This window comes from Podarcis bocagei, assembly GCF_964188305.1.
Source record: "Podarcis bocagei genome assembly, chromosome: 17".
NCBI lineage: Eukaryota > Metazoa > Chordata > Lepidosauria > Squamata > Lacertidae > Podarcis > Podarcis bocagei.
The window spans coordinates 38,565,887-38,590,944 of NC_138143.1; the positions used below are offsets into that span (position 1 = coordinate 38,565,887).

At 45.0% G+C, this 25,058-nt stretch overlaps 1 protein-coding gene across 1 annotated transcript in view; it reads left to right on the forward strand.

Moving 5' to 3' along the window:
* Nucleotides 1-1,016: 1,016 nt before the first annotated feature.
* CPLX1 (complexin 1) overlaps nucleotides 1,017-25,058 on the forward strand; it is a 156,258-nt gene continuing 132,216 nt past the window's right edge. Inside the window, exons 1-2 of the mRNA XM_081177094.1 lie at nucleotides 1,017-1,385; nucleotides 3,457-3,571. Of these exons, the coding sequence (XP_081033220.1) occupies nucleotides 3,541-3,571 (31 nt within the window). The 5' untranslated portion in view covers nucleotides 1,017-1,385; nucleotides 3,457-3,540. The remainder of the gene's footprint in view (nucleotides 1,386-3,456; nucleotides 3,572-25,058) is intronic.

A 25,058-nucleotide genomic window follows, 5' to 3' on the forward strand; every position in this document is an offset into this window, starting at 1 on the left:
GCTACATCAGCTGACCGGGTCTGCAGCAAGAGTCAGGAGGATGTAGCACTATTGCAGCATTTTTAATTGAGGCGGGGTGGGGAGGGGGGAGGGCGAGGCTGCTGCTGGGCGAGGGGGATCGAAGGACGGAAGGGTTCCCCCTGGCTTCCTTCGCCTAAAGTCACCTCACAAGCACACACACACTCACACCGCCTCCTGTTCAATCTGCCGTTTCCTCGGTGGAAGCCTGGGGAGCGCCAGCCAGGCGGTGCCATTCTATGTCCTGGTTTACTTTCGCTTCTGACACGCCCCGCTAGGGACAGCATCTTGAAAGCTTGACATTCCCCAGCCATACTGCTCTGTTAACCTTCAGACGCCCCTTTGCAAGGGAGGCGGGCGGAGAGAAGGGAGGGCAAAATACTCTTCGAAATCAACACAATTTACCAGCAGCTTGCGAGGAAGAGAGAGATCCCTCTGTCTCGAATGTATTAGGAGGCCATCTCCCTACTCTCTCATGCTTCCGCTGCCATCCCAACAGCCGTCGCCCTGATATTTGTCCCTGAGCCTCCAGCCTTTCTCTCTAGAGTCCCAGATTCTCGAGAATAACAATGAGCGTGATCACGGGTGTGAGGCATGAGAGTACCGCTTCCGCGCGAGAGGCTTTGCAGAGAAACTGCTGACTTCGCTTCCCACCCACCCTGCCAAATCCCCACCTCCACGACTGTTTCCGATGCTCTCACGCCTTATCACAAATATAACAGTTTGCTCCGATGAACAAATGCACTTCCCTCCCCCTCCACCCTGTCAAAACTGCAAGCGGGTGGTGTTGTTCCGTTGGGTTCCTCGTTCGATTAGGTGCCCCCACCCCGGCAATCTGCAGTCAATCCCCTCCCTGCCCCCTCCCCATAACTGCAGGTGTGCCGGCAGCAACCTCCTGCGGCAGGAGCAGCTGCTCGCCTCTTGCAACCCTTACCGTGGGATGCTGGGGAGTTGGGGGGGGGGAGGGGAGAAAGCGAGAGCCAGGCAAGAAATGCCGATCCAGCAGCCTCGGTGGCGGGAGGAGGAAGAGGGAGGAGGAAGGAGGCAGCGTAGTGTAAGGAGGGAATAGTGTCAGTGGGATGGTCCGGAAATCCCGTGATAAAAAGAGGGAGTAGAGAAAGTAAGGAGCTGGCGGCTTGTCCTTCCTCCGTTGCTGCCTCATCGTGCCAGGACCCTGTTCAAAGGAAGATAACTTCTCGCGCCTGCTCCTGCCTATGCCCTTCAAGCGACGCCTTTTAACTCACGAGGAACACATGGACCGGGCTAGGAACGGGAGGCTGATCTGCTAGGAAAGCCGGGAAAGGACCTTGTCTCCGTATCTCAAGGAGGGGAGAGAGGACGGCAGGAACCCAGACGCTGCAAAGAAGGTATTTCTCGCTAGTCCTTTCCGCCCGTTTTCGAAAGGCCGGAGCTGTCCGTGGTCCTGAAGCTTCGGTGCTCAGCAATGTGTCCTTAGTACGGTAGTAGGCACCGCCCGGTCGCAGGGAAGTGTCCTTGGTGCTGAACACGCTCTTTCCCCCTCTCTTGCTCAAACGCCCTGCTGCTGCTGCTGCGAGCTCCCCCACGGATAAGGAATTGCTCGGTTTTTTCTCTCGCGCTGTGCGGCGGGTAAGCTGTCCTAGGCGCTGAAAACCCCGCTATACTTTGTGGTTGCAGAGATTGGTAGTTGGCTGTGTAGAAGAGGAGGGGAAGTGCTAAGGATGGATCTATGGGACAAGCTTCGATACACGTACTGCTTGGCGAAGCCTCCCGAATCAGGGCACGGAGGGGGTTGCAGCCAGCTGCCTTTGCAAGTTCACTGGTTGAGAGTTTTATTAGCTCCTGGAGGGGTTCGTTTATATAATATTGGCACTTGGACGCCTTGGTGCAAAACACAATACCTGGAAAAGTACCCCCCCTTCCCCCAAATTTTGTGTGTAGTCTCATTGCAACCTCACTGGAATTTCAAGCATGTCTCTCGTTCCTTTGGTGCATGCATTGACCCCCCCCCAAAAAAAGCAGGAGTCTGAGGTCACAATATTTCTTTGCCTGTAGAAGTTTGAAAAGGGAAAATGCTCAAATGATGCAGCACTGTGTTCTGTTTAATAAGTTATCTCTAGTTCGCATTCCCCTTTCTCTAAAGGAAAATAGGTCTGCCTAAATGTCTTCAATATCATTATTTAAAATGAGAAAAGAAAGAAGGGTGTGTTATTTAACTGAGATGGAGCATTTTTGGAAGGATTTGCAGTGCATTTGGTTCTCTCTGCAGAGCTTTTAGAAAGGAGCATCATTGGTTAATAAGTCTTACCTGCAATCTTCCCTTTCTAATAATCCAATTCACTTTTGGAGTTCAAGTTCTGTTAAGCAGCTTGACATGAACATGTCAAATAAGGTATAGCATTTTGCTTGTGAAAACTCCTACCCCTGGGCAGTGGGGATGTCTTATTTGCTACTTCACAGCTTTAACTTAGTTGCCGCAACCTGAAATTCTATGCTACAATTCTAAATCATTGTGCTGAATCCCAAGAAAACTTCCTAATAACTTTTAGGGAAATTGACATTGTTTTTAAAGGGAGATACATCCAGTCTACTTTAGGGTCTCCTATCTTACAAGATCTTGATGCCATTTCAGTAGCCAATTTGCATTAAATCTCTCTCATAATGTGTCTGATATTTAACTCAATTTGACTGGAGTAGCTCTTCTGGTCAGTGATGCAGACATGCGGTTGGCCATTAGGAGATTCTGACAGAGAAGCCTGCTGCTGAGAATTCAAGGAGCACAAGCACTTCAACCTTCAAATGCCCCCCAGCCAAACGTCTGCGCTTAATAGCTAGAACTTGCCCCCCTTTAAAGCACCATCTCTCAAAAACCACGAAGGACTACCAAGCTGAAAATGTTGGACTCTTTACTCATTAGAAAATGCCAACTAAACCCAATAGCTTTTGCAATGAATTGAATATTCCTTTCTAATGACCCAGTATAAAAACTAAATGGGTGCCTGGCAAATTCAATTAAACAGCTCTGTGTGCAGATCTATTTACATAGCAATTGAATGCTCTGGTAGCCTTTTTCTTTTCTTTTCTTAAATAGCTCTTGTGTGCTTGATTTTCTACTGAAAGATTCAGAGTGAATAGCATCTAACTCTGGGAATAGTTCCCCGTTAATTCAGTGCTATCCCATGGCAATGTATCAGCAGTAGATTGCCCATATTCTTTGACTCCCTAAAGATCATACTACAGAATGTTAAGGAATATACAATGCTCCCTAGCTGATGACAACATGATCAAGTAACTTTGTCTCCAGTGCGATAAATGGCCGTGTGTGGAGCAGAAGGGAGGGAGTTCAACCTAGCAGACTGTCAAAAGGACATGTAGATCTAATGCAGTAAGACATAGAGCTGGGGCCCAGAATACAAAATGCAGCAACCCTAATGCTAATCTTTTGCTTTGTGAATTCAGCTGCAGGCTGCAACTCAAGACCTTGTCTCCGTCTGAATTGCATGTGAGAACTGCTCTGGTGGGAAGGAATCTAAAGCCATCACCATGGAATTTGTAATGAAGCAAGCCTTAGGAGGTAAGAGGAAAATGGTGCTATTTTGTGACTGCTTAATGGGAAGGAATCCTAGGTCACCTCTCTGGAATTTGCAATGAAAGGGCAATTGGTGTGACTGCTGCTATTTTGTAAACATGGATTTGCACACTTTTCCTCTGCCTTGACAACAACCAGTGAAAATTCAAATGGATACCCATACTGAATAAGGGAATTTGAGGAAGCCCAGTGCAGACCACCAAACTGCACGGCTTACATAAAGAATGCTTCTCTTTGCACATTTACCTTTTATTCCTCCTCCCGATATATTATATAAGGTATCCAAACTGGGAAACTTGCAACTTATAATTGAGGTTTTACTATTTGCTGAATCACTGTGCCAGTAGGGGGCAGCACTGAAAGTTGCCTCAAGCCTATGGCTGGCTCCTGAACTTCCAGGCTCCTATTCTAAATGCTCAGATACTGTTCATTATTTATTGTCCCTGCTAAAAAACAAACAAACCACTTTGACAGCATTCTCGCAGGAACTGTGAAGAGAAGAATGATCCAAACCAGAATAACTGGAAACGAGCCATATGCTTTATGGCAGAGGGAGAGAGAAAATATATTCTTAATAGCAGGCTTCCTCAAACTTGGCCCTCCAGATGTTTCGAGACTATAGTTCCCATCATCCCTGACCACTGGCCCTGCTAGCTAGGGATCATGGGAGTTGTAGTCAAAACAGCTGGAGGGCCGAGTGTGAGGAAGCCTGCTTAATAGACTAGTAGGACACCTGCATTAGAAACGTTGTTTTAAACCAGTTCATCTGCTATGGTGCTCGGCCATGGGATTTTGAGGGCTGTAATTCTGTGATGGATTTCTTGTAATTCTCAGCTCAATTATTGTGATCTGCAGAGGAGGCTTTTCTCTGGGTGAGATGTGTTATGTGGTGGCTGGTCCATCTGGGTGAATGGGGAGGTGCCCCACCAACCTCCATCAGTCCAGGGAGTGGCTCTGGCTTTCATCTTCCTCCACCTTAGCCTCAGTACTGCCCTTGTAGAACTCAATAGGAAGGAGGATGGCAACAAAGCAATCATGAGTTGGCTCTCCTGCTCCTTGGCTCTGTCTCCAGTTATTGCTGGTCTTCCTGCTTTCTGCCCTCCCCGTTCCAATTCTCACCAGCCAGCACCGGAGCCTTCTCTCTAATGGCACCTTATTTTTTGGAATTCCTTAGATATATATGACCGATGCCTTCATTGATATCATTTCGGCACCAGGTTAAGACCTTTGTGTTTGCCCAGGCACTTTGGATGTTTTAATTTAGTGTTGATTTAGCCTGCTCTGCGCTTTTAGCTGCTTCTATTGCTTGAAGAGGGGTTCTTTATTTTTTTTTAAAGGGTTTTTATTATGTATTATATATGCGCATTATATGACCTTATTTGATGTGCTGTACCCTGCCCTGGTATCTGCACATAAAAAGGGTGGGCTACACATATTGTTAATAAAGAATAAAAATAAAGAAACACACCCACAAAGCACCCAGGTTGCTCGGGGAAAGCCCTATCAGTCACACTGGTTTCAACCTCAAGCTGATGTGCAGTTGTGGCATCGAAGTATCAGATGGCACTCGGATGACTGGTGTGAATAAAGTGAAATGGAGAATGCTGCAATAAGAAAGCCAGTGTCGATCATTCAAGAGTCCTATTGTGGTCTGCTTTGGCTGGTGTCTGATCTTTTAATGGATGTTCCATTAGAATCAAGTGGGCATGGTACAAATGATTTACAGGAAAAAGTACAAATGAAGATGCTTCTGTATGACTTGGCTATTCAAGTGCCCTTATGGAGGGCTTCTCTTCCTCCTGTACCATTACGGGGCGCATTTCAAAAGGCTTTTCCATTGGCTGTCATTTCAAGTCCTATTAAGGCGTGCTTTGAAGGTCATTGATAGACTCCTGGTGATTTTGCAAGTCATGCAAGGTTTTCTTCCGCATACATATTATCCAGTTTGTGATAGGATTGTTGTTTGTTATGCTGTGTGGATGCAATTTGCAATATAAACACATTAGGAAGCTATTTACTTCATCAGGCACATTTATATTCAATTTAATTCTTTTTTTATGTACAAGGAAATAGTTTTTCTCATTTGCAAGTGATTTAAACGAGTGGTTTGATATGAGAGAGAGAGAGAGAGAGAGAGAGAGAGAGAGAGAGAGAAAGTGTTCGTATTTAGATTGTTATTTTTTATTTTTTAAAAAAACCTTTTGGCTTTTTGGCTGCAGTGATGCACATGGCTGGGCTTGTAAATTCTGTTAAAGTCAATTTCTATTAAGAAACCTTATCATTGGAAATGTATAGCATGTTCTATCCCTTTGTGGGCATAGCTGTATCCATGGGAAAAGGATTGTCAAAATATCCAATCAGGCCATATCCCTTCCCTTCCCTTCCCTTCCCTTCCCTTCCCTTCCCTTCCCTTCCCCGGGGAATATTATACCTACTGTATGATGGAGTCTGGGGAAGAAGTAACAAAATAGCATGGTGGGTACTAGGAGTTTCATGTCAACCACTTGTGAATCTCATTCTTGGTGTCCTGACTTGCAACTTACTCACACCTTGAGGATCAGCAGGAAGGAAAGGAAGTGGGACACTATGTACAGTATCTATTTCACTTATTACAACAACAATAAATTTAATCTGATTAATTACTTGCCCTTCACCATACATTCTCAGGCTGGGCCACAACAATTTTAAAACACAGTGTTAAAAACATTTTAAAACAAAGTAGAATCCCTGTGCTTGTTCCTGCAGGGGTCTACTAATATGCCTCACAGAAAAGCATGATGCCAGGTGTGGGGGAACATTTTGCTTTCCGAATGTTGCTGAACTACAACTCACATCAATCCCAGCAAGCATGGCTAATGGCCAGGGACGGTGGGAGTTGTAATTCTGTGACGTCTGGAGAGCCAGTGGTTCCCCACGCCTGGATTATGCCTATAGTCATTTTTGCACCCATCTTTAAAACATTGGCATGGAATCAGCAGAGAGGAAGTGAGAGAGGCAAGAGTAACAATGGTTGGACTCCTGTGTGAGGTAGGGCATCATTATTCCTACATTACAGTTGGAGAACTGATGCTAACTAACAGTGACTTGACCTAGATCGTTCAATGTGACCATGATGGCAAACTGCAATACACCAGAGCAGGGAACTGGATCTGGCTGGTGGGCCAGATCCTGGGATCCCCCACCTTGGTGGGCCATTATGAAAGGTAGCCAGAGCTCCACCCATCTGGCAATCATTATCTAGTTACGCTATGGTACCCAATGAACCGTTCTTCCTTTGTAACGTATCAAGTCACACCAAAAAGTATAAATTGAAGCTGAGTAGGGTGTAAAGTGACTGTCAATCAGCTGATAAGTGGTGACTCCTAGCTTGCTTTCTGCATGGAGAACTTGGTAGAACTGCCAATCCCGTGAGCTTGAAGTTACCGACTATCAGCTGATAGATGGTGACTCCAAGGTGGGCTTCCTTCAAGAGTTCTCTGCACCACCAAATCTCCATTTCAGTAGTGCAGCCAATCCCAGGAGACTTGTTCTCCCTGCCAATCGGCTGATCAGAATTGTCCTTCACCTGGATGTGATAGGGCATGTGTATTCTCATGAGCTCCTCATTTCCAGTTCTGACACAGTCGAGGCAAGGCAAGGTTGGCCAGCGCTAAGGCAGGTAAGCACATTTGGCTGCAACATGGAGATCACATCTCAATGACTTCAATTGGGCCCTCCTGAGGGTAGATGGTGGCCTCTGACACTGGCCATGCTGCCATTGTGTATAACTCTTCCTGCCAGATGAGTGGATGGCTGATTATGTGGGCCTTCCCTCCTGACTGGCATCTGCTGGGAGGGAGGATACTGACTTGGGTGGAAGGTCCCATCATATCAGCTCTACCTATACATAAACACGCCAGTAGGTGTATATGCAGGACTCAAGCCCAAACACTGTCATTTTGTGCTTCATTAAGATAGGTGAGCGCATGACTACGGTTCAGGATGCAATAAATCCCACCGGCTTTGGTGATGCTATTTACGGGCTTTTAATTAGACCTACAGTTCCGTTGTTCTTGAAGAGAGTGGATCTTTTCGAAAAAAACAACAACACACCAGCCTAACCAATCAGCAATTTAATTGCTGCTTTCTAACATAAACTTACTCACATATCCCTCTTGGGTATTACATCAGAGACAAGAACTTGGGAGAACAGTTTGTGAGCTTTGGTCTCACTAAAGCTAGACATGTGGTGGCTTGTAGTATTAAAAAAGGGGGGGAGCACCTCTGAATATGTTTTGTACAAATTTAGTCTGCCAACATTTTGAAAAGAGGCAAATGAGTCAGGAAATCAATAAGAAGCACAGAAGCGATGCTTGCAAGGCAGGTTGGAACTGCACTGAAAATACAACTGTATTTCCCCACTTTGGAGCAGACCGAGGTTATAATAGCAGGTTCAGACGCAATTGATTTGTTTGGCAATTTTAAATTAGCTAATTTCAAACTAGCTGGACTCCAACGTTGTGCAAACACATTGGTATGAAACAAAACAAATTAAATCTACCGAGGCTTTTGCTTTTAAATGAGATATTCTTTGTCATTACCTAGGAACAATGAGGAATCTGCTTAGGAACCGCTTATTGAGAATTTGTAGTGTGGTTGAAATTCTGGAGCTTATTTGCAGCAATATTGACCTTGAAACAATGTCAAACATGCAGCCGGCATCGAGGCAGACACTGGAATTTAGAGTGAGGCAAGGTTAAGAAAGCAAATGAAACAAACAATATGATCTGATATGTTAGCTGGCAGAGGCCGTAAAGTTGTCTTGGGAGAAGAGAGTGACTATAAATCGATAGAAAAACATAGGAGCCGGGCTGGTTCAACATATTTTGGTGCCTGAGGTGGGAAATCCAGCTGTTGTTCCCATCCCATGGGGTACAACCATATTAGCAATAAATTAATTAATGGAGAATGGCATTCAACTAAATTTTACTCAGAGGAGACCCATTGAAGTTAATGAACATGGTTAATGTAGGTCCATTTATTTCACTAGGTCTACTCAGAAGTAAATCCCACTGAGTTTAATGGGACTTACTTCCAGGTAAGTGAAGGTAGACTCACAGCCTAAATCTGCCTCCTGCAGCTGCTATGATGCAGTGTATCCTCATGGAGCCAGCAGTGCACAGGGGTACCTTGTTTTCATCACATTTTGCTTTATTGGGCTTCACAGATATCGCTCCTTACGTGGATGTGGGTGCAGCTGCAGGCAGCACAGCCACTTCCAGGGGAAGGAAGACCACCACCACCACTGCTGCCCCTCTTTCAGCCACAGGAGTGGAGGGCTGGTTAGGGCTGGTGCTGAGATTTCCCCCTCCTGCTCCTGCAGCCAGGAAACAAAAATATATTATTCACTTTATTGCGATATTTGCTTTATTGTGGTGGTCTGGAACTGGACTCACAATATATCAGAGGTTTGCCTGTATAGGGAGACATTAGACAGTAGGGAAGTTCTAGCCTGCAGGCCTAATTAGGTCCACTAGCCTCCAAATTTGGTCCACCAGACAACTTTGGGCAAACCACATCCACCAGTTAGTCAGCTGATCTCATATGGTGTCTGGGGCAGAGACCTATTTTCCCTGACCTAAGCTCTTAGACTAAACGGAACTGTATCACTAAGATTGCAGATAGGCCTTTAACCTCCTCCAATGGATTAGACTTTGAATCATGTGATTTTGTATGATGTCAGGTGACTGACAGGTTGGCAGCCCTGCCCACCTGCCAAGATGGATCATGGAGGCACTTGACTAGGCATAGTATGCCCATTTTTACTTGCATTTATGCATACACAGACAAGCGGACACATATGGATTTGCATAACCAGATGGTATTAGATCAGGCTTCCTCAACCTCAGCCCCCCAGATGTTTTGAGACTACAGTTCCCATCATCCCTGACCACTGGTCCTGCTAGCTAGGGATCATGGGAGTTGTAGGCCAAAAACATCTGGAGGGCTGAGGTTGAGGAAGCCTGTATTAGATCATGAAATTAGGTAATATTGCTACATTCTTCTGCTTTCGGAAGATATTTAGATAGCAGAAGTACTGAACAGAATTATCCAAGATCATTAAGACTTGAAGCAGGGTAGTGATCTTGTCTGCAGAGCAGGTGGGAGGAGCCTGTGGCATTCTGGATTTCATTGGATCCCCATTGCTAATTAGTCTCAGCCAGAATAAGCAATGGTCAGGGGTGATGAGAACTATAGTTCAACATCTGGAAGACCACAGATTCTCCATCCCTGGGAGAGCATTCTGTCCCAAAATTTGCTAGAAGCTCCCTTCATGTATCATCTTGGTGCTTTTTTTTTCTATTAGTGGTTCCGCAGTGCTGTAGTTTTACAAAGAAAGAAAAACTGCCCGGCAACAGTACATGACTTGGAGATCTAGCAAAGGGAGGTATTGAGGGTGCACAGTTTTTCACGTTGCTATCATAAAGCATTCTTATATTTGGAGACCTTTTTAAATAATGACATGCACCCATCAATCTCTCTTGACTGTCTCCAAACTTTCATGCTTTTGTTCTCGTTCACACCAGCTCTTTCTGAGCAAATTTCAGTTCTTAAAATCCCTGCTAGGTGGCATGGTAAACCACTCTAGAGCATGCCTTGTCTCCGAAAGAGAGTCCTGAAGTCCTCATAGAAACGATACATTAAGAGCAGGGGACACTCCTCTTTCTGAAGCTATTTTTTAAATTGGGATTCTTCATACGATACTTAAGAAAAGCAAGTAGCAAAAAGAGGGAGGATCTCAGCTTGGAGAATGAACGATACAGAGGGATGGCCAAAGGATGAAAAGCCTTATTGCTGAAATGAAACCAACTCCCACTGCAGCTCTCCCATTGGCTTAGAGCAAGCTCCCCCAACTTGGTGCCGCCCAGATGTTCCGGACTACAATTCCCATCAGCCACCGCCAGTGTAGCCAATTGGCAAGGATGATGAGAGATGTAGTCCAAAACATCCCAGATTTGGCAAATGCTGCTCTTGAACAGCATGCAGAGATCACATCACTTTAATTCTGACTCTTCTACGCAAGCTTTCTGTTTGCTTCAAGAGATTGGTAGCTGTTACTTTTTAACCTGTGACAGGCTTGGGTCCTGCATATTTTAGGAATAATATCTTTGGGTTTATTCTATCTCAGGAGCTATGGATGTGGTCTGGTGCTGTGTTTTTCCCTTTATAGGGATTTGTTCTGCTGGGACATATGGCTGGGATTTTTCCATGGTGGAACATCCATACTATTGAACTCTCTACCTAGACAAAATAAAAAAATTCCTTCCAGTAGCACCTTAAAGACCAACTAAGTTAGTTCTTGGTATGGGCTTTCGTGTGCATGCACACTTCTTCAGATGCACACGAAAGCTCATACCAAGAACTAACTTAGTTGGTCTTTAAGGTGCTACTGGAAGGAATTTTTTTATTTTGACTATGGCAGACCAACACGGCTACCTATCTGTAATCTCTACCTAGAGAAATCCACTTGGGCCCTCCTTCACCCTCTGCTGTAAAACACTGGCCAAGGCATTTCAATTTCACAAGGTGCATTGCATGTTCAAGGTCCCAGGTTCAAACCCTGTCATCTCTAGGTAGGGCTAGGCAACGTCTCCAGTCTGAATACCTGGAGAGCTGCTGCCAGGTGATGTAGAGTAGACAATATTGAACTGGGTGAACCAAGGGTCAGACTGGTTTAAGGCAGCTCCCTAGGTTCACATGTCAAAGTACTAAATGTTTCAGCTGTGGAAGTTTAAAATTCTTTGGCAGATTATTTTTACAGTGTCCTTACTGCTGGTGGTTACGCTGTTTATCCTATAGGTGCAAGCAGCTGGTCACACATCAGCAAAGGGCTCAATAGAATCTTGCTGACTGCACATCATGCATTTAAAGCACATCACTTCTCCCCTCAAATAATCCTGGGAAGGAGCGTCTCCACTCCCATCGTTCAGCCTGGACACTGAGGTCCAGCTCTGAGGGCCTTCTGGTGGTTCCCTCACTGCGAGAAGGCAAGTTACAGGGAACCAGGCAGAGGGCCTTCTCGGTAGTGGCGCCCGCCCTGTGGAATGCCCTCCCATCAGATGTCAAAGAGAACAGCAACTACCAGACTTTTAGAAGACATCTGAAGGCAGCCCTGTTTAGGGAAGCTTTTAATGTTTGATGCATTACTGTATTTTAATATTTTGTTGGAAGCCGCCCAGAGTGGCTGAGGAAGCCCAGCCAGATGGGTGGGGTATAAATAAATAAATAAATTATCATCATCATCATCATCACCACCATCATCTCCACGGAGCTACAATTCCCAGCACCCTTAATAAACTACAATAATAATATTAGGAACACCTATAATATTATAATATTATCAGGACACCAATAGCTCAGTTGCTTAGAGCATGGTGCTGATAATGCCAAGGTTGCAGGTTTGATCCCCATAGGGGACAGCTGCTTATTCCTGCATTTCAGGGTGTTGGACTAAATGATCCTCAGGACCCCTTTCAACTCTACAATTCTGTGATTCTATTTAGGGGAAGCCATGCTCATTAAATTGATTTCTGCATTGCAAGGGGTTGGATTAGAATCCCTTCCAACTCTGCAATTCTATGATTGGTGTGCATTCAGCCTAAAGGTAACCTGCATACATGGGGCAAGGAAAGGCGCAGGAGAATATAGCAATGGTCTGTTGCAGCCATAGTGTTTTGTGGATGCCCATTTAGGGTTGGGCTGCAGCTTCTGTTCTTTTGCTGTTCCGTTCACTGTTGTGTATGTGTGTGTTGCTCTTTCTTGTTTTATTCAGGTAACATATTTTATTTTGTAGTACAGTTCACTGAATGCCTTGCAGTGACTCATAAATTCAGACATAAGCGAAATATTAAAACCTGAAAAGTTTGTGAGCATGGTTGTTTTCTACTCAGCGCACGTACTATTGCAGTGAAAAAACAGAAAGGAAGGGTGCAGGTTCATTGTGTGACATGGGAAAACCAGATGGCATGAAAGAGTGGTTTCCCCTCCTTTCACATCCCTCCTTTATGTCCTGTTTTTCTTCCCTAGTTTGTGTAATATCCCTTCCTCCTTCATTTGCCAGCTGCAACAGTCCAGGTAATTCTATAGAACTAAAATTACACACACACACACACACACACACACACACACACACGAAAAAAGGCAAAGCATCAGCATTTTTTAAAACAAACTAACTGGCTGGAGACTAAGGAAATGCAAATTATGCACAGATGCTTCAGAAATGATAGGATTAGACAAGCGTACATGACACTTTATTGACAGGTTGTTAAAATAGTTCCAGGCCATAACAGGGCATCCGGAGGCTGCTGCAAATAAATGAAGGTGTACATTACAGGGTATGTGTGTGTGTTTTAAAGTAATGCAAAGTTATGTGCACTGGGCGAAGAATTCGGGAGCAAAAAGACTGCCACTAATAGCAGTTATAAATAGATAGCCTTTTAGCTACCTGCCACCAGGTCTTGGTTCTGTGATGGAATTGTTTGGCCCATCAAGCTGGCCAATCCAAGCAGAACTGCTGTTCACTGCAGTCATCATTTGGTAGACCAATAGTGAATTTTCCAGCTGTCAACACCTAGGTAGACCAAACTGTTTATGTGCAAGAGGCAGAAATGACATGTAGGCTGGGGCAGAGCTGCTATACTAGGTTCCTGATAGGTGGGTAACTGTTGCTTAGTATTTATTTTTATTTATTGAATTTATATTCTACCCTATACCCGGAGGTCTCAGGGCGGTTCACAAAAAGATCACAATATATAACGTCAAAATAAGAGCAATAGCCCAATAACACCCCTCCCAATAGCCACATTTTAAAAGGGTATAGGATATCAACCAGGTCAACCGAAGTTCTGGTTAAAAAGGATCATTTTTGCCTGGCACCTAAAGGTGTGTAATGAAGGTGCCAGGCGAACTTCCCTGGGGAGAGCATTGCACAGATGGGGAGCCACTGCAGAAAAGGCCCTTTCTCAAGTTGCCACCCTCCGGACCTCTCGAGAAGGAGGCACACAAAGGAGGGCCTCAGAAGGTGATCTCAGGGTCCGGGTAGGTTCATATTGAAAGAGGCAGTCCTTGAGGTATTGCGGTCCTGAGCCATTTAAGGTTTTATAGGTCAAAACCAGCACTTAGTAGGAGGGAGAGGGGCAGTGGGGAGGCAGCAGGGAGATTGGTGCAGTGAGGTGCGCCAGCAGAGCCAATCCAGAAAACACCTGCTGGTCTGTTTGCACTGTGCCAGCCTCCCTGCCACCTTGCCTCTCCCTTTCCTGGTAAGCAGCAGTGGCCCACTTGCCAGGAAACATGTCTTGGCCCTGAGTCTACTCGGGCCCAAGAGGCTCAGTGATTTAGACCATAGCGCCACCTGCACCCCAAAGCCACCTGCATCCCAAAGCACATCCCATGGAGCACATGGTCCCCATCCCTGGCCTAGAAAAGAATAACCCTACTGGTCCAGTAGTGGAGTCCTAGATAGAACAGCCATATTTGATCCAAGTCAGATGCTGCCTCCAGGCATTTTGCTGCCTAAGGCTGAGTAGCAAATGTTGCCCCTAAGTCAAGGTGTTTAGCATCCAAACCCAGCCAAGTTATTCTGGTACCAGTGACGGAAAATCCCACAAGCTCCTCTCCTGCTATATGGAAGTAAAAAAACAACACACCACCTATTTGCTACCCTTTGTATCCTTATCATGTCATCCGATAAAATACTGTTTCTCTAATAATTACGTGCTTTCTGCACATTCACAGATTTCATTTTCTAATGAAAAATATGGTTCCTTGTAGGCTTTCCTTCTTCTTTTTCTTAAAGATTGGTGAGCAATCAGAATAGAAATCAGAGTAATTGGATTGTTTGGTTGAGAAAATATAAATGCACTTTGGGAGAATAAAGGAGAGGCTGTTCTGTTGAAGAACAGGAGTCCAATTGACAAAAGAGAGGGCATGTAATTCTGTGTTTTCCTCTCTGAAGCCATGGATGTGATATGATGCAACTTAATGAGGGAAGTGCAGTTCTTCTGTTGTCATAGCTTCACAAAACCTTCTTCCATCTTGATCAAAGCTCTGCAGTGAGCTCAACCACCATCTAAAGAAGAACCCTTATCCATATCCCAATTCATAAGGATATTTTCTTTCCTAGGCAGCAGAATTGTGGACAAATGCATTCACTTCCCAGGCATCCATAGTTTATTGATAATAAGCTGCATCAAAAAATGGTTGCAATGTAGATGTGGATTATAAATGCTTATGGATGTGACATGAGGAGTGAAATGGAAGTTCTAGGAGTTCTCAAGCCTTTTGTTTTACTGCTCTGAAAAGTGTTTGGGTGGATAACCAGCCTCGGGGTAACTCTGATAGCCAGCAAATTTCAGATCTAGTGAGTCCAGTATTGTTTAGTACAGGTGTGCTGTGGCCATTATATTTGTTTTGTTTATGTAGCATTTGGAAGCAGCCCAGTCTGTTTTGGATCTTCTGGCATGTGGACCTCCAAATGTAAAGGGATGCTGGAGAATTTTGAAACCTTTTCTTTTTATCCTGTTTTTATTCTGTGAAACGCCCTTATGATCTAAGAAAGAAAGGAAGAGAGGGAGGGAGGAAAACGGGATAAAAAAATGTCAATGTTCGCTTGTTTGTCCCATGTCTGGAATGTAAATGATCTATCAAATACAATTGGCATTCATTGTTGCTGCTGCTGCTTTCAGTCCACAAATGTTACATAACTGATTGCACCCCCCTCCCCTTTTGCATTGTGTTTCCTTTGTGAAATTCCGAGTTGCATAATTTGCCCACAGCAGACAGTGAGATGAATATGTTTTTAGCTGAAGACCAACTGTAGTGGAACAGAAACAGAGCTGCTTGCGATAAATACAGAGTGGGATGGGAAATGATGCCTCGTTTCAGCCCTCATTGTGACAAGCATATGTTTGCAAGCATGTGGGTGCTTATGTGTGCGAACTTATAGGTGCACTTGTCAGGTAGCTGTGATTGACTGCAGCTCCCTGTTGAGTGTACACTGAAGTCATATTGCCTCTGTATAATGTGTGAAAAGTCCCTTATACCAGGCTCAACTTTAACCCAAGGTTTGATATACTTTCGAGAGCTAATCAAGGAAGAGGTCAAGATAGTTGTGTAAGAAGCTGCATTTGACACATCTAAATGAAACTATCCTCTCTCCTACTGCCCTTAAAAAAGAGCATGTCCTAGTTTCTCCCTCTCCCAAGAGATAGTCCACTTAGTTGGTTAAACTGTGACTTCATTATAAATAGAAGGGTCCCAGCAGAAGGAAACAGATGCAACAAACTTCAGTTGTTCAAATTCTCACCTCTCCTTTTATTTATTTATTGGCCTCTTTGGAAATTCTTTAGTGAGGATTAGGCTAAAGGCATTCCCTTCCACAACAGACTTATTAAGCCACCCCAAAGTGTTTTGATGAAATCTATGCAGTTTGTACAGACGTGGGAAAATGTTACGTGGCTACTGATAAAAGATTTAAAATGAAGCATTAAGCTCGCAGAAAGCTAGGGTAAGCATATGCTGCTACGGTCTCTTTCATATTTCATTTGGGCCAAACCCATTAAGCATGCTGACATTTCTTTATTATTTATCATTTTAAGGCTTCTGAAAACAACACACGTTATCTCATAAATGACAGCAGGGGGGCAAATGTTTAGCTAGAATAGGTGTGGATAACTAGGGGCACCAGACCACAGTTGCCATCATTCCTGACCACCGTCCTTGCTAGAGAGCCACAGGTTTGCCATTGCTGAACTATAAGAACTGGAATGATCAGCACAGCTCTTTTGAAAGGGAAGGAACTTTCCTTTATTTTTTGAACTCTGAAGGGAGGTTATCTCGAAAAGTGTTGAGGATGGCGAAATGGCTTTGCTGCGTGTGTTCTTGCTTTGACAGACTGCTCTGCTGATAGTCGCTGCCACGGAGCTACTAATCTGCACTGCAATAGGTCACCGTTTCACTGCTACACACACACACCTCCTGTAAGGCTGCTACATCACTATATAGTGTCGCTTTCAGAGGCTTTGTGGGTAAAAAAGATGATGCCTCCTACTTCCTAACACATTGCAAACAGAGTCCTTCCTATGGGTGGGGCACTCTTGAAAAACCAGTCTCATTCCTAGTCCCTTCACACTATTGCAAAAATGATTGTCTGTCACCCCAGATATCATCCCAATGGTGCAGCTGTTACCCATTCCAGTTGCAGGACCCATGTGCTGCCCAGAGTCCCTCTTGGCATATGCACTGTGCCCCCACTGCTGACCCCATCAAAACCAACATCCCTGCATATTGTGAAAGGGCCGATATTTACAAAGTGCCCCCTCTAAAGAAAACCCACCGGCAGTAGCATCAAGGACCAGGAAGGCCAGTGAGAGAGAGAGACAGAAACAGAGACAGAGGCCGGATCTTTACTAACCTGTTTAACACTATTAGAATGATATTAGATATATCATTCTAAAACGTCACAGGGCATACTTGTAAATTAAACTGCTTTTTAATCCCCACCCCCCTCAAAATGCTGTCTTCCTACTGCTGGTTGCTGGTTTCTCTGCAGCGCCCTCTGGTGTCACATTTTAATAACGTATTATGAATGTTGAAAGGAGGATGTCTTGTGTCAAAATACATTATCAAAACCCTTCCTTAACATTAAAAACCATGAGTATAGATGTGCCCAGAGCCAATAAGATGATTTGGCAAACACACACACACACAGCCTTTCTTGCCCCATTGCCTGGCAAACAAGTTTGATCCACAGCATGGGTAGGCAAACTAAGGCCCAAGGGCCAGATCTGGCCAAATCGTCTTCTAAATCTGGCCCGCGGACAGTCAGGGAATCAGCATGTTGTTACATGAGTAGAATGTGTCCTTTTATTTAAAATGCATCTCTGGGTTATTTGTGGGGCATAGGAATTCGTTTGTGTTTCCCCCCAAAATATAGTCCGGCTCCCACAAGGTCTGAGGGACAGTGGACCAGCCCCCTGCTGAAAAAGTTTGCTGACCCCTGATCCACAGCAAAACATTTGCAGAAGTTTTACAGTTTGGTGTGCATGGCTAGGAAGGCACGGAGGCACATTGCAGCTCTCTCAAAGATCCTCCCCTCCCCTTTTACACACGAAGAGTAGCCAACTATGGAGAAGTGGTCCTTTCTAATCCTCTCTGCTAGGTCAGTCCCACTCTGCAGTGTTAATCAAAGTGGGGCACCTACTCCCCACTCTGGGCCCCCCCTGCACCTCACTAGGATGAAGCTGACCACCATGACAGTCCATGTGCCCACAGAGACATTTTCCTGGTGCCCCAAAGGTCTCTTTACCCACCCATCCCCCAATAAAAGAAATTCTTTATTGTAGCCAATAAAATAGGTTGTGGCGAGTGCTTGGTTGCAGTGTGTGTGTGTGTATGGGGGTTGCTCACAGCAATATCGTCTGTTTGCAAAGGTGCCCATGGGCCTCCCAAAATTGTTGACTCCTGCACTAGAGAGACAGCTAAACTTCTCTCTTTTTTGGCAGATGGTCCTTTGTTTATAGGAATGAAATCTTGACAAGGCTGTGTTCAAAATAAGCCCCTCCTATTAATGTCCTAGGGATGCGGGTGGCGCTGTGGGTTAAACCACAGAGCCTAGGACTTGCCGATCAGAAGGTCGGCGGTTCGAATCCCTGCGACAGGGTGAGCTCCCATTGCCCAGTCCCTGCTCCTGCCAACCTAGCAGTTCAAAAGCACAAAGTGCAAGTAGATAAATAGGTACGCTCCGGTGGGAAGGTAAACAGCGTTTCCGTGTGCTGCTCTGGTTCGCCAGAAGCAGCTTAGTCATCCTGGCCACATGACCCGGAAGCTGTATGCCAGCTCCCTCAGCCAATAAAGGGAGATGAGCGTCGCAACCCCAGAGTTGGTCACGACTGGACCTAATGGTCAGGGGTCCCTTTACCTTATTAATGTCCTAGTTAATTTTCACAGCATCCCCATGGAACCCTATACTAAAGAGTCTCATGATTTGGGGACAATGGATGGAAAAAATATTCTCTCCATATCAACAATGTTATTTGAAGCAGGATGCTCCTAACTTTTGTGAGCATGTTTGTGCGAGATTTTCCCACCTTCACAAGCTTTTTAAACCTCTCTGCTTTTGGTCAACTCCTGGCGTTATTTATAGAACACAATGCATCCATCAGATGAGAGAAGCACTCAGCATCTGGTCTGAAATGTGTTAAGGTGTTCAAAGTTAATAATTAATCTCTCTCTCTCTTTTAAAAAAGCAGTAAATAAATTTTCAAACGCTACCCTTGATAGGCTGGAGGCTAAAGATGCCACCAGCAACTCAAGAAAGTTTTGACAAACAGTTTTTGATAAGGGAGATAACTTTTTCAATGGCTATTTGTTTATGTTGTTAAAACTATTTCTAAATCACCTTTCTTGTAACAACACAAGGCACTGCACAAAAATTCATTAAAGTTACATTAAAACCTCCATACAGAATAAGTGAAACAGTAACCAACATGAGGCCAGAATAGACATACTAACAGTGCAATTCTAACTATAGGGACTCAGAAGTAAGTCCTATTGAGTCCAGTGGTGGTTATTTGCAAGTAAGTGGGGTTAGAATTTATTGCGTTCTAATGTATTATGGTCAACTGGCAGAATAGACATACTAACAGTGCAATTCTAACTATAGGGACTCAGAAGTAAGTCCTATTGAATCCAGTGGTGGTTATTTGCATGTAAGTGGGGTTAGAATGTATTGCGTTCTAATGTATTATGGTCAACTGGTATCATAGGAGTACAGGAAGCTGTCTTATACCAAGTGAGACCATTGGTCGATCTACTTACTATGGTCTACACTAGCCTTTCTCAGCCTTGGGTCCCCAGATGTTCTTGAACTACAACTCCTATCATCTATGACCACTGGCCATTGATATGATTCCTGGGCAACCATCTAGGGACCTAAGGCTGAGAAAGGTTGGTCAACGGTGATTGGCAGTAGATCTCCAGGGTTTCAGGCAGCTTAACCTGGAGATGCCAGGAATGGAATCTGGGGCCTTCTTCATGCAATGCAGATGCTTTCTCAATGGACTATGTCTCTCCCCCCAATTTATCAATGTCCAGCAAAGGCTTAAAGGAATAAATGACCCAACTACAGAACTTCCTTCTTAGACAAGTAAGGGAGGCATCTAGGTTGGGTCTGGGTTAAAACTGATTTCTTCACCAAACAACCTGTTCATGCCTACCATGCTTACGATATTCTGCAAATGATTTTCCCAATTTCCCCTCCCATTTCTGTTTATGCCATTTTTATTTGGCTGGTCCTTTTCCCTGTCCATATCTGCTTTATTCTTATATTGGTTTTTTTCGTTATTCTTTAATTTCCCCATGAATGCTGTTCTGAGCCACTTTGCAGACAGTAGAATGGAATATCAACTTGGAATGGCTCAAGTCCTTTCAGAAAGGATGGAGAAGCTGCTGTGGCCCTCAACATTTTCTTGGACACCAAATCCCATCAGCTCCAGTCAACATCACCAATGTTTGGGAATGATGGGAATTGTAGTCCAGCAACTTCTGAAGGGCCAGAGATTCCCCTCCCTTGGCTCACAGGAATAACAAAGAACATGAAACATGTATAACTTGGGAGGCATATCATTTGAACCAGGCCTACATGTCTATGGGGTGAATTCAGTGATTAGCAATTAATATGACTGTTGGGTTTCCTGACATTCAACAGAATGGGACCCTAGAAATAGCTGTGATGACCACATTCACAGCATACATTTGAAGTACTCTTGTGCCACTTTAGCAGTCATGACTCCCCCCAAAGAATCCTGGGAACTGCAGTGTGCTAAGAATGCTGAGAGTTGTTAAAGGTAAAGGTAAAGGGACCCCTGACCATTAGGTCCAGTCGTGACCGACTCTGGGGTTGTGACTCTCATCTTGCTCTATAGGCTGAGGGAGCCAGCGTTTGTCTGCAGACAGCTTCCGGGTCATGTGGCCAGCATGACTAAGCTGCTTCTGGCGAACCAGAGAAGCACGGAAACGCCGTTTACCTTCCCGCCGGAGTGGTACCTATTTATCTACTTGCACTTTGACGTGCTTTTGAACTGCTAGGTTGGCAGGAGCAGGGACCGAGCAACGAGAGCTCACCCCGTCGCGGAGATTCGAACCACCGACCTTCTGATTGGCAAGTCCTAGGCTCTGTGGTTTAACCCACAGCGCCACCCGCGTCCCTTTACAGAGCTACTGTTCTCCCAGTGGTTTAGCAATCAACCCTTCTTCCCAAGGACAAATGGAAATTGTACCTCTATGAAGCGAATATGAGGGGAAAACAAACAATTTATTTTGCATAGCCCAACTGAAAATCCAAGGAGAGTGTTACTCTGGAGGTTGTTGTTGTTGTTGTCATATCTCTATGACTCACGATCAGTAAGTTATTTCATGATTCCCCTTTGACCTTTGGAGCTGGACACTGCCAGGGACATTTGGAGAAGTGAGGTAGTGTCTCTCTCAGAGATGAGACAGCCTGACATTTGTTTAATAGGATGTTAATGGAATAAGGATGACCTGACTTCTTTTCTCGGTCTCACTCAAATGTCAAGTTTTACTTTTGATGGCTTATATTTCAGATGAGCCCCAAATGACAACAGGGCACAAGCAAGACCCATTGAATTTATTAGCATTATAGGGCACAGCCTAGATAGGCCCCCCCTGCTCTCATGTTTGGATTTTTCAGCCAATACAGTTGCAAGCCTCCCCACCCCCCACCCCAGAATGGCATCAAGCCAGCAATTCAGAAGCTAAGCGCACTTACTGGTACATTGCCAGTAAAATCAAGAAATTGTGTGCGTTGATATAAATGTGATGTTGGTAAATGGGTTTGCATAGGCTATTAGTGGGGTCATATGATTCAAAGTTAATGCAATTCAGGGCTATTACAGTAAAATCATAGACTTCCCATAGTTGAGATCTAAATTTAGGTCTCCGTGCTAAAAATTTGATGCCTCCTCCTTTGGCTTTGAAACAACAATAACAATGAAGTCATAGCTTGAAACCCGCATCAAATATTCTCATAAAGGAAGCTTCTTTATGCAGGCATACATTGAAAATATATTTGCTCATTGCCAAATATACAGATGAATGAAATAACTTCAGGAGACTTGGAGGCTGCTGGCATTGAACAGCTCAGTTCTGATTTGTTTATTCCATGAGGGGAGACAGATGTGCTTTGGCCAACTGGTTATTTACCCCAGGGTACAAGCCACTGCTGGGGAATCTGTCACTTGTTAGCTGTGGGTCCCTGGCAACATTCTCATGGCACAGAGGTGGGGAACCTCTGGCTGGTGGACCAAACTTGGTCCATCAGGCTCCCCTTTGGGGAAAGCCATGCCTCAACGTGATGTCAGGTATGGGGCAGGTAAGGGCGGGGCTTCCCTTTAAGCTCTAGGGTTGCCAGATCAGGAGCATCCCAGTCCCTGAGATTTCAGATCCAAACCTGAGACCTAGGAGCACCTCTGGAGATTAAAGTTAAGTGGGAGAGGGGAGAGGAGGAGGGCAGACCCCCAGAGTGTGGATGCTATAATGTGCAGCCAGCTCCTGTTGAGCTGAAACCCCTTTCCAGAAGGAACAACGTCACCTTTAGCGCTGTGCCAAATTCTGTCCTCCAATTTCTCCAGAGTTTAATTGTTCCACGAAATAGGCTCCTACTTTTCTACCTGACACATTGGAATTTCTTAAGAATTTGCTGGATGTGGGTTGAGCTTCCCTTATCATTGGTAGTTGGCCAAGGGAGGTGGGGAAAGCATTCATTTCCCTTTGTTGTTGCTGTTTAGTCGTGTCCGACTCTTCGTGACCCCCTGGACCAGAGCACGCCAGGCACTCCTGTCTTCCACTGCCTCCCACAGTTTGGTCAAACTCATGCTGGTAGCTTCGAGAACACTATCCAACCATCTTGTCCTCTGTCGTCCCCTTCTCCTGGTGCCCTCCATCTTTCCCAACATCAGGGTCTTTTCCGGGGAGTCTTCTCTTCTCATGAGGGGGCCAAAGTATTGGAGTCTCAGCTTCAGGATCTGTCCTTCCAGTGAGCACTCAGGGCTGATTTCCTTCAGAATGGAGAGGTTTGATCTTCTTGCAGTCCATGGGACTCTCAAGAGTCTCCTTCAGCACCAGAATTCAAAAGCATCAATTCTTCAGCAGTCAGCCTTCTTTACTTTTCAGCAAACATTTCTCCAGGGCTCTGCAACCTCCCTGACTGCTTGCACTTCCAAATACGAAAAAGGTCCATGGGTTGTTGTACTTGCAAGCCAGCCAACCAACCAACCAACCAACCAACCAACCACTTATTTGCCAAAATGGCTTCCAAACAGTTTACAACTATAAAATCAATCCATAATTATAATACACAATGCCATTCAAACATATTTAATTAAAATATACAATAAGGCAAACACCTGGAAAGTGTAACAATTAAAACAACTGAAAAAACAGCTCAAATAGTTGAGAAGAATTGCTTGCCTAAACAGCAGGCAGCAGAATGCTAGCGTTGATAGGGCCCCTCCTATTTTAGCAGTGAGGTTACCGTATTTTTCGTCCTATAGGGTGCACCGGCCCATAGGACGCACCTCATTTTTTTGGGGGGGGGGAGAGAAATGAATAATAATAAAAATTTTCTCTCCCCCCCAGCCGCGGCTGCCGCCCCAAGCCTTGCGGACACTCGCCCGAAGCACGGGGAGCCCTCCGGAGGGCTCCCCGTGCTTCGGGCAGCAGGCTGCTGCCCGCAAGCCTTGTGAGCCCGCGGGAACTCCCGCCGGGCTTGCAAGGCTTGCGGATAGCTTCCTGAAGCCTGGAGAGCGAGAGGGGTCGGTGTGCACCGACCCCCCTCACTCTCCAGGCTTCAGCGAAAGCCTGCATTCGCCCCATAGGACGCACACACATTTCCCCTTCATTTTTGGAGGGGAAAAAGTGCGTCCTATGGGGCGAAAAATACGGTATCTCTTGATGTCTTCTCCTGGGTTTTGAGTGAAGAGGGAGAGCTGGGGAGGCTGAATGCCAAGGACCTGAGATTGATTGATCTGCTAATCTTGTTTTTAAGGGAAATCTTTCCGTTTTAAAACAACAACACTGATTTATTTAAAGATGTAAAAAATGTCTTCACTTAAGAAAATAATAATAACAATAAACAGCTGTCAGACACATAGTAAGTAGCCTCTGCAACTTCACACACTTACAAGAAAGCCTGGCTGAGGGTATCAGGAAGTTTTCATTTCAGGAAGTGTGGGAATTCTGGAAAACTTGGGAATGAAGACCAGATATGACTTGTCAAATGAAAGTCATTTACTTCACCCCTTGAAAGTAAAGCAAGCCCAATGAAAAACCCCACACCCACCTATGAGAATTCCTCAGGAATTTTCTGTCCCCTCTTTTAAATGCCATTTCTTTTCCCAAGAATGGGGGAAAACAACAACCAGCAAAAAACCTGAGGACAAATGTTCAGCACAGCACCGCCCTGTGGTGCAGCCCTCTTCCTGGCCACAGCCCTGCAGCGCAATTCTGCTTGCCTTGCTGCTTATTCTCTCGCATAAATGCACTCTGCTTACAAATATGCAAGCTTTCTCCCCCTGCTGCCCCGCTGTGAGCACTCAGCCGGAGATCTGCCAGTCAACCTGGCTTCTTTCTGTCTCTCATATCATTAACTGTAATCAAAGCCCTGCAGGCAAAATTAGTCTTTTACTGACTCCTGTGCAGCCCAGTTGTTTCAGCCATGCCCTTGTTGGGGGGAAATGCCACTTTTTGGCTTCCAGGAGGATAGCACTTTCAGAGCTGATGATCTTTTCAAGCAAGCAAGTCCCAATCAATGAAGCACTTGCCTTTCAGCTCTGTTTGTTCTGCAGTCCCTAGTCTTCAGAACTCAGTTCCATGGATTTAAATGGGGATCCATGCAGAGGGCATAAAGACCATTTTAATTGCTCCCAGCCATTAGACTGGAGGTATGTAGCACATAATTTTACCCAAAGGTGGATATGCCCAGAAAGAATGCAGAAGAGAGAGAGATCATGTTCTGTACGATAAGCAGAAGGCATTGTTAATACTGATTATTATCAAATTATATTTGTATCTCACCCTTCAACCCAGAGGTTCCCAGGGCAGTAGAGAACAATATATTAAAATGCACAAGAACCACAAAATAAACAATGTGAAACAGATCTCAAAACAAAGCAGGAATCAGAAATTCAGACAACCCACCAGCAACCTCACTTTTACATCAACCAACTTGGGAAATTTAAGATGCATTTATCTGACACCTAAATGTGGATAGTGCATGGGACAGTTGAATCTCGGGGGCAGGGGAGTTCCACATCTGAGGTGCCACGTCAGGGAAGGCCCTGCTTTAGTAGTGATTACTGTCACCACGATCCTTTTAGCAGCAGCGAGCGTGAAAATGAGGTCTAGTTTTGGGTTCAGC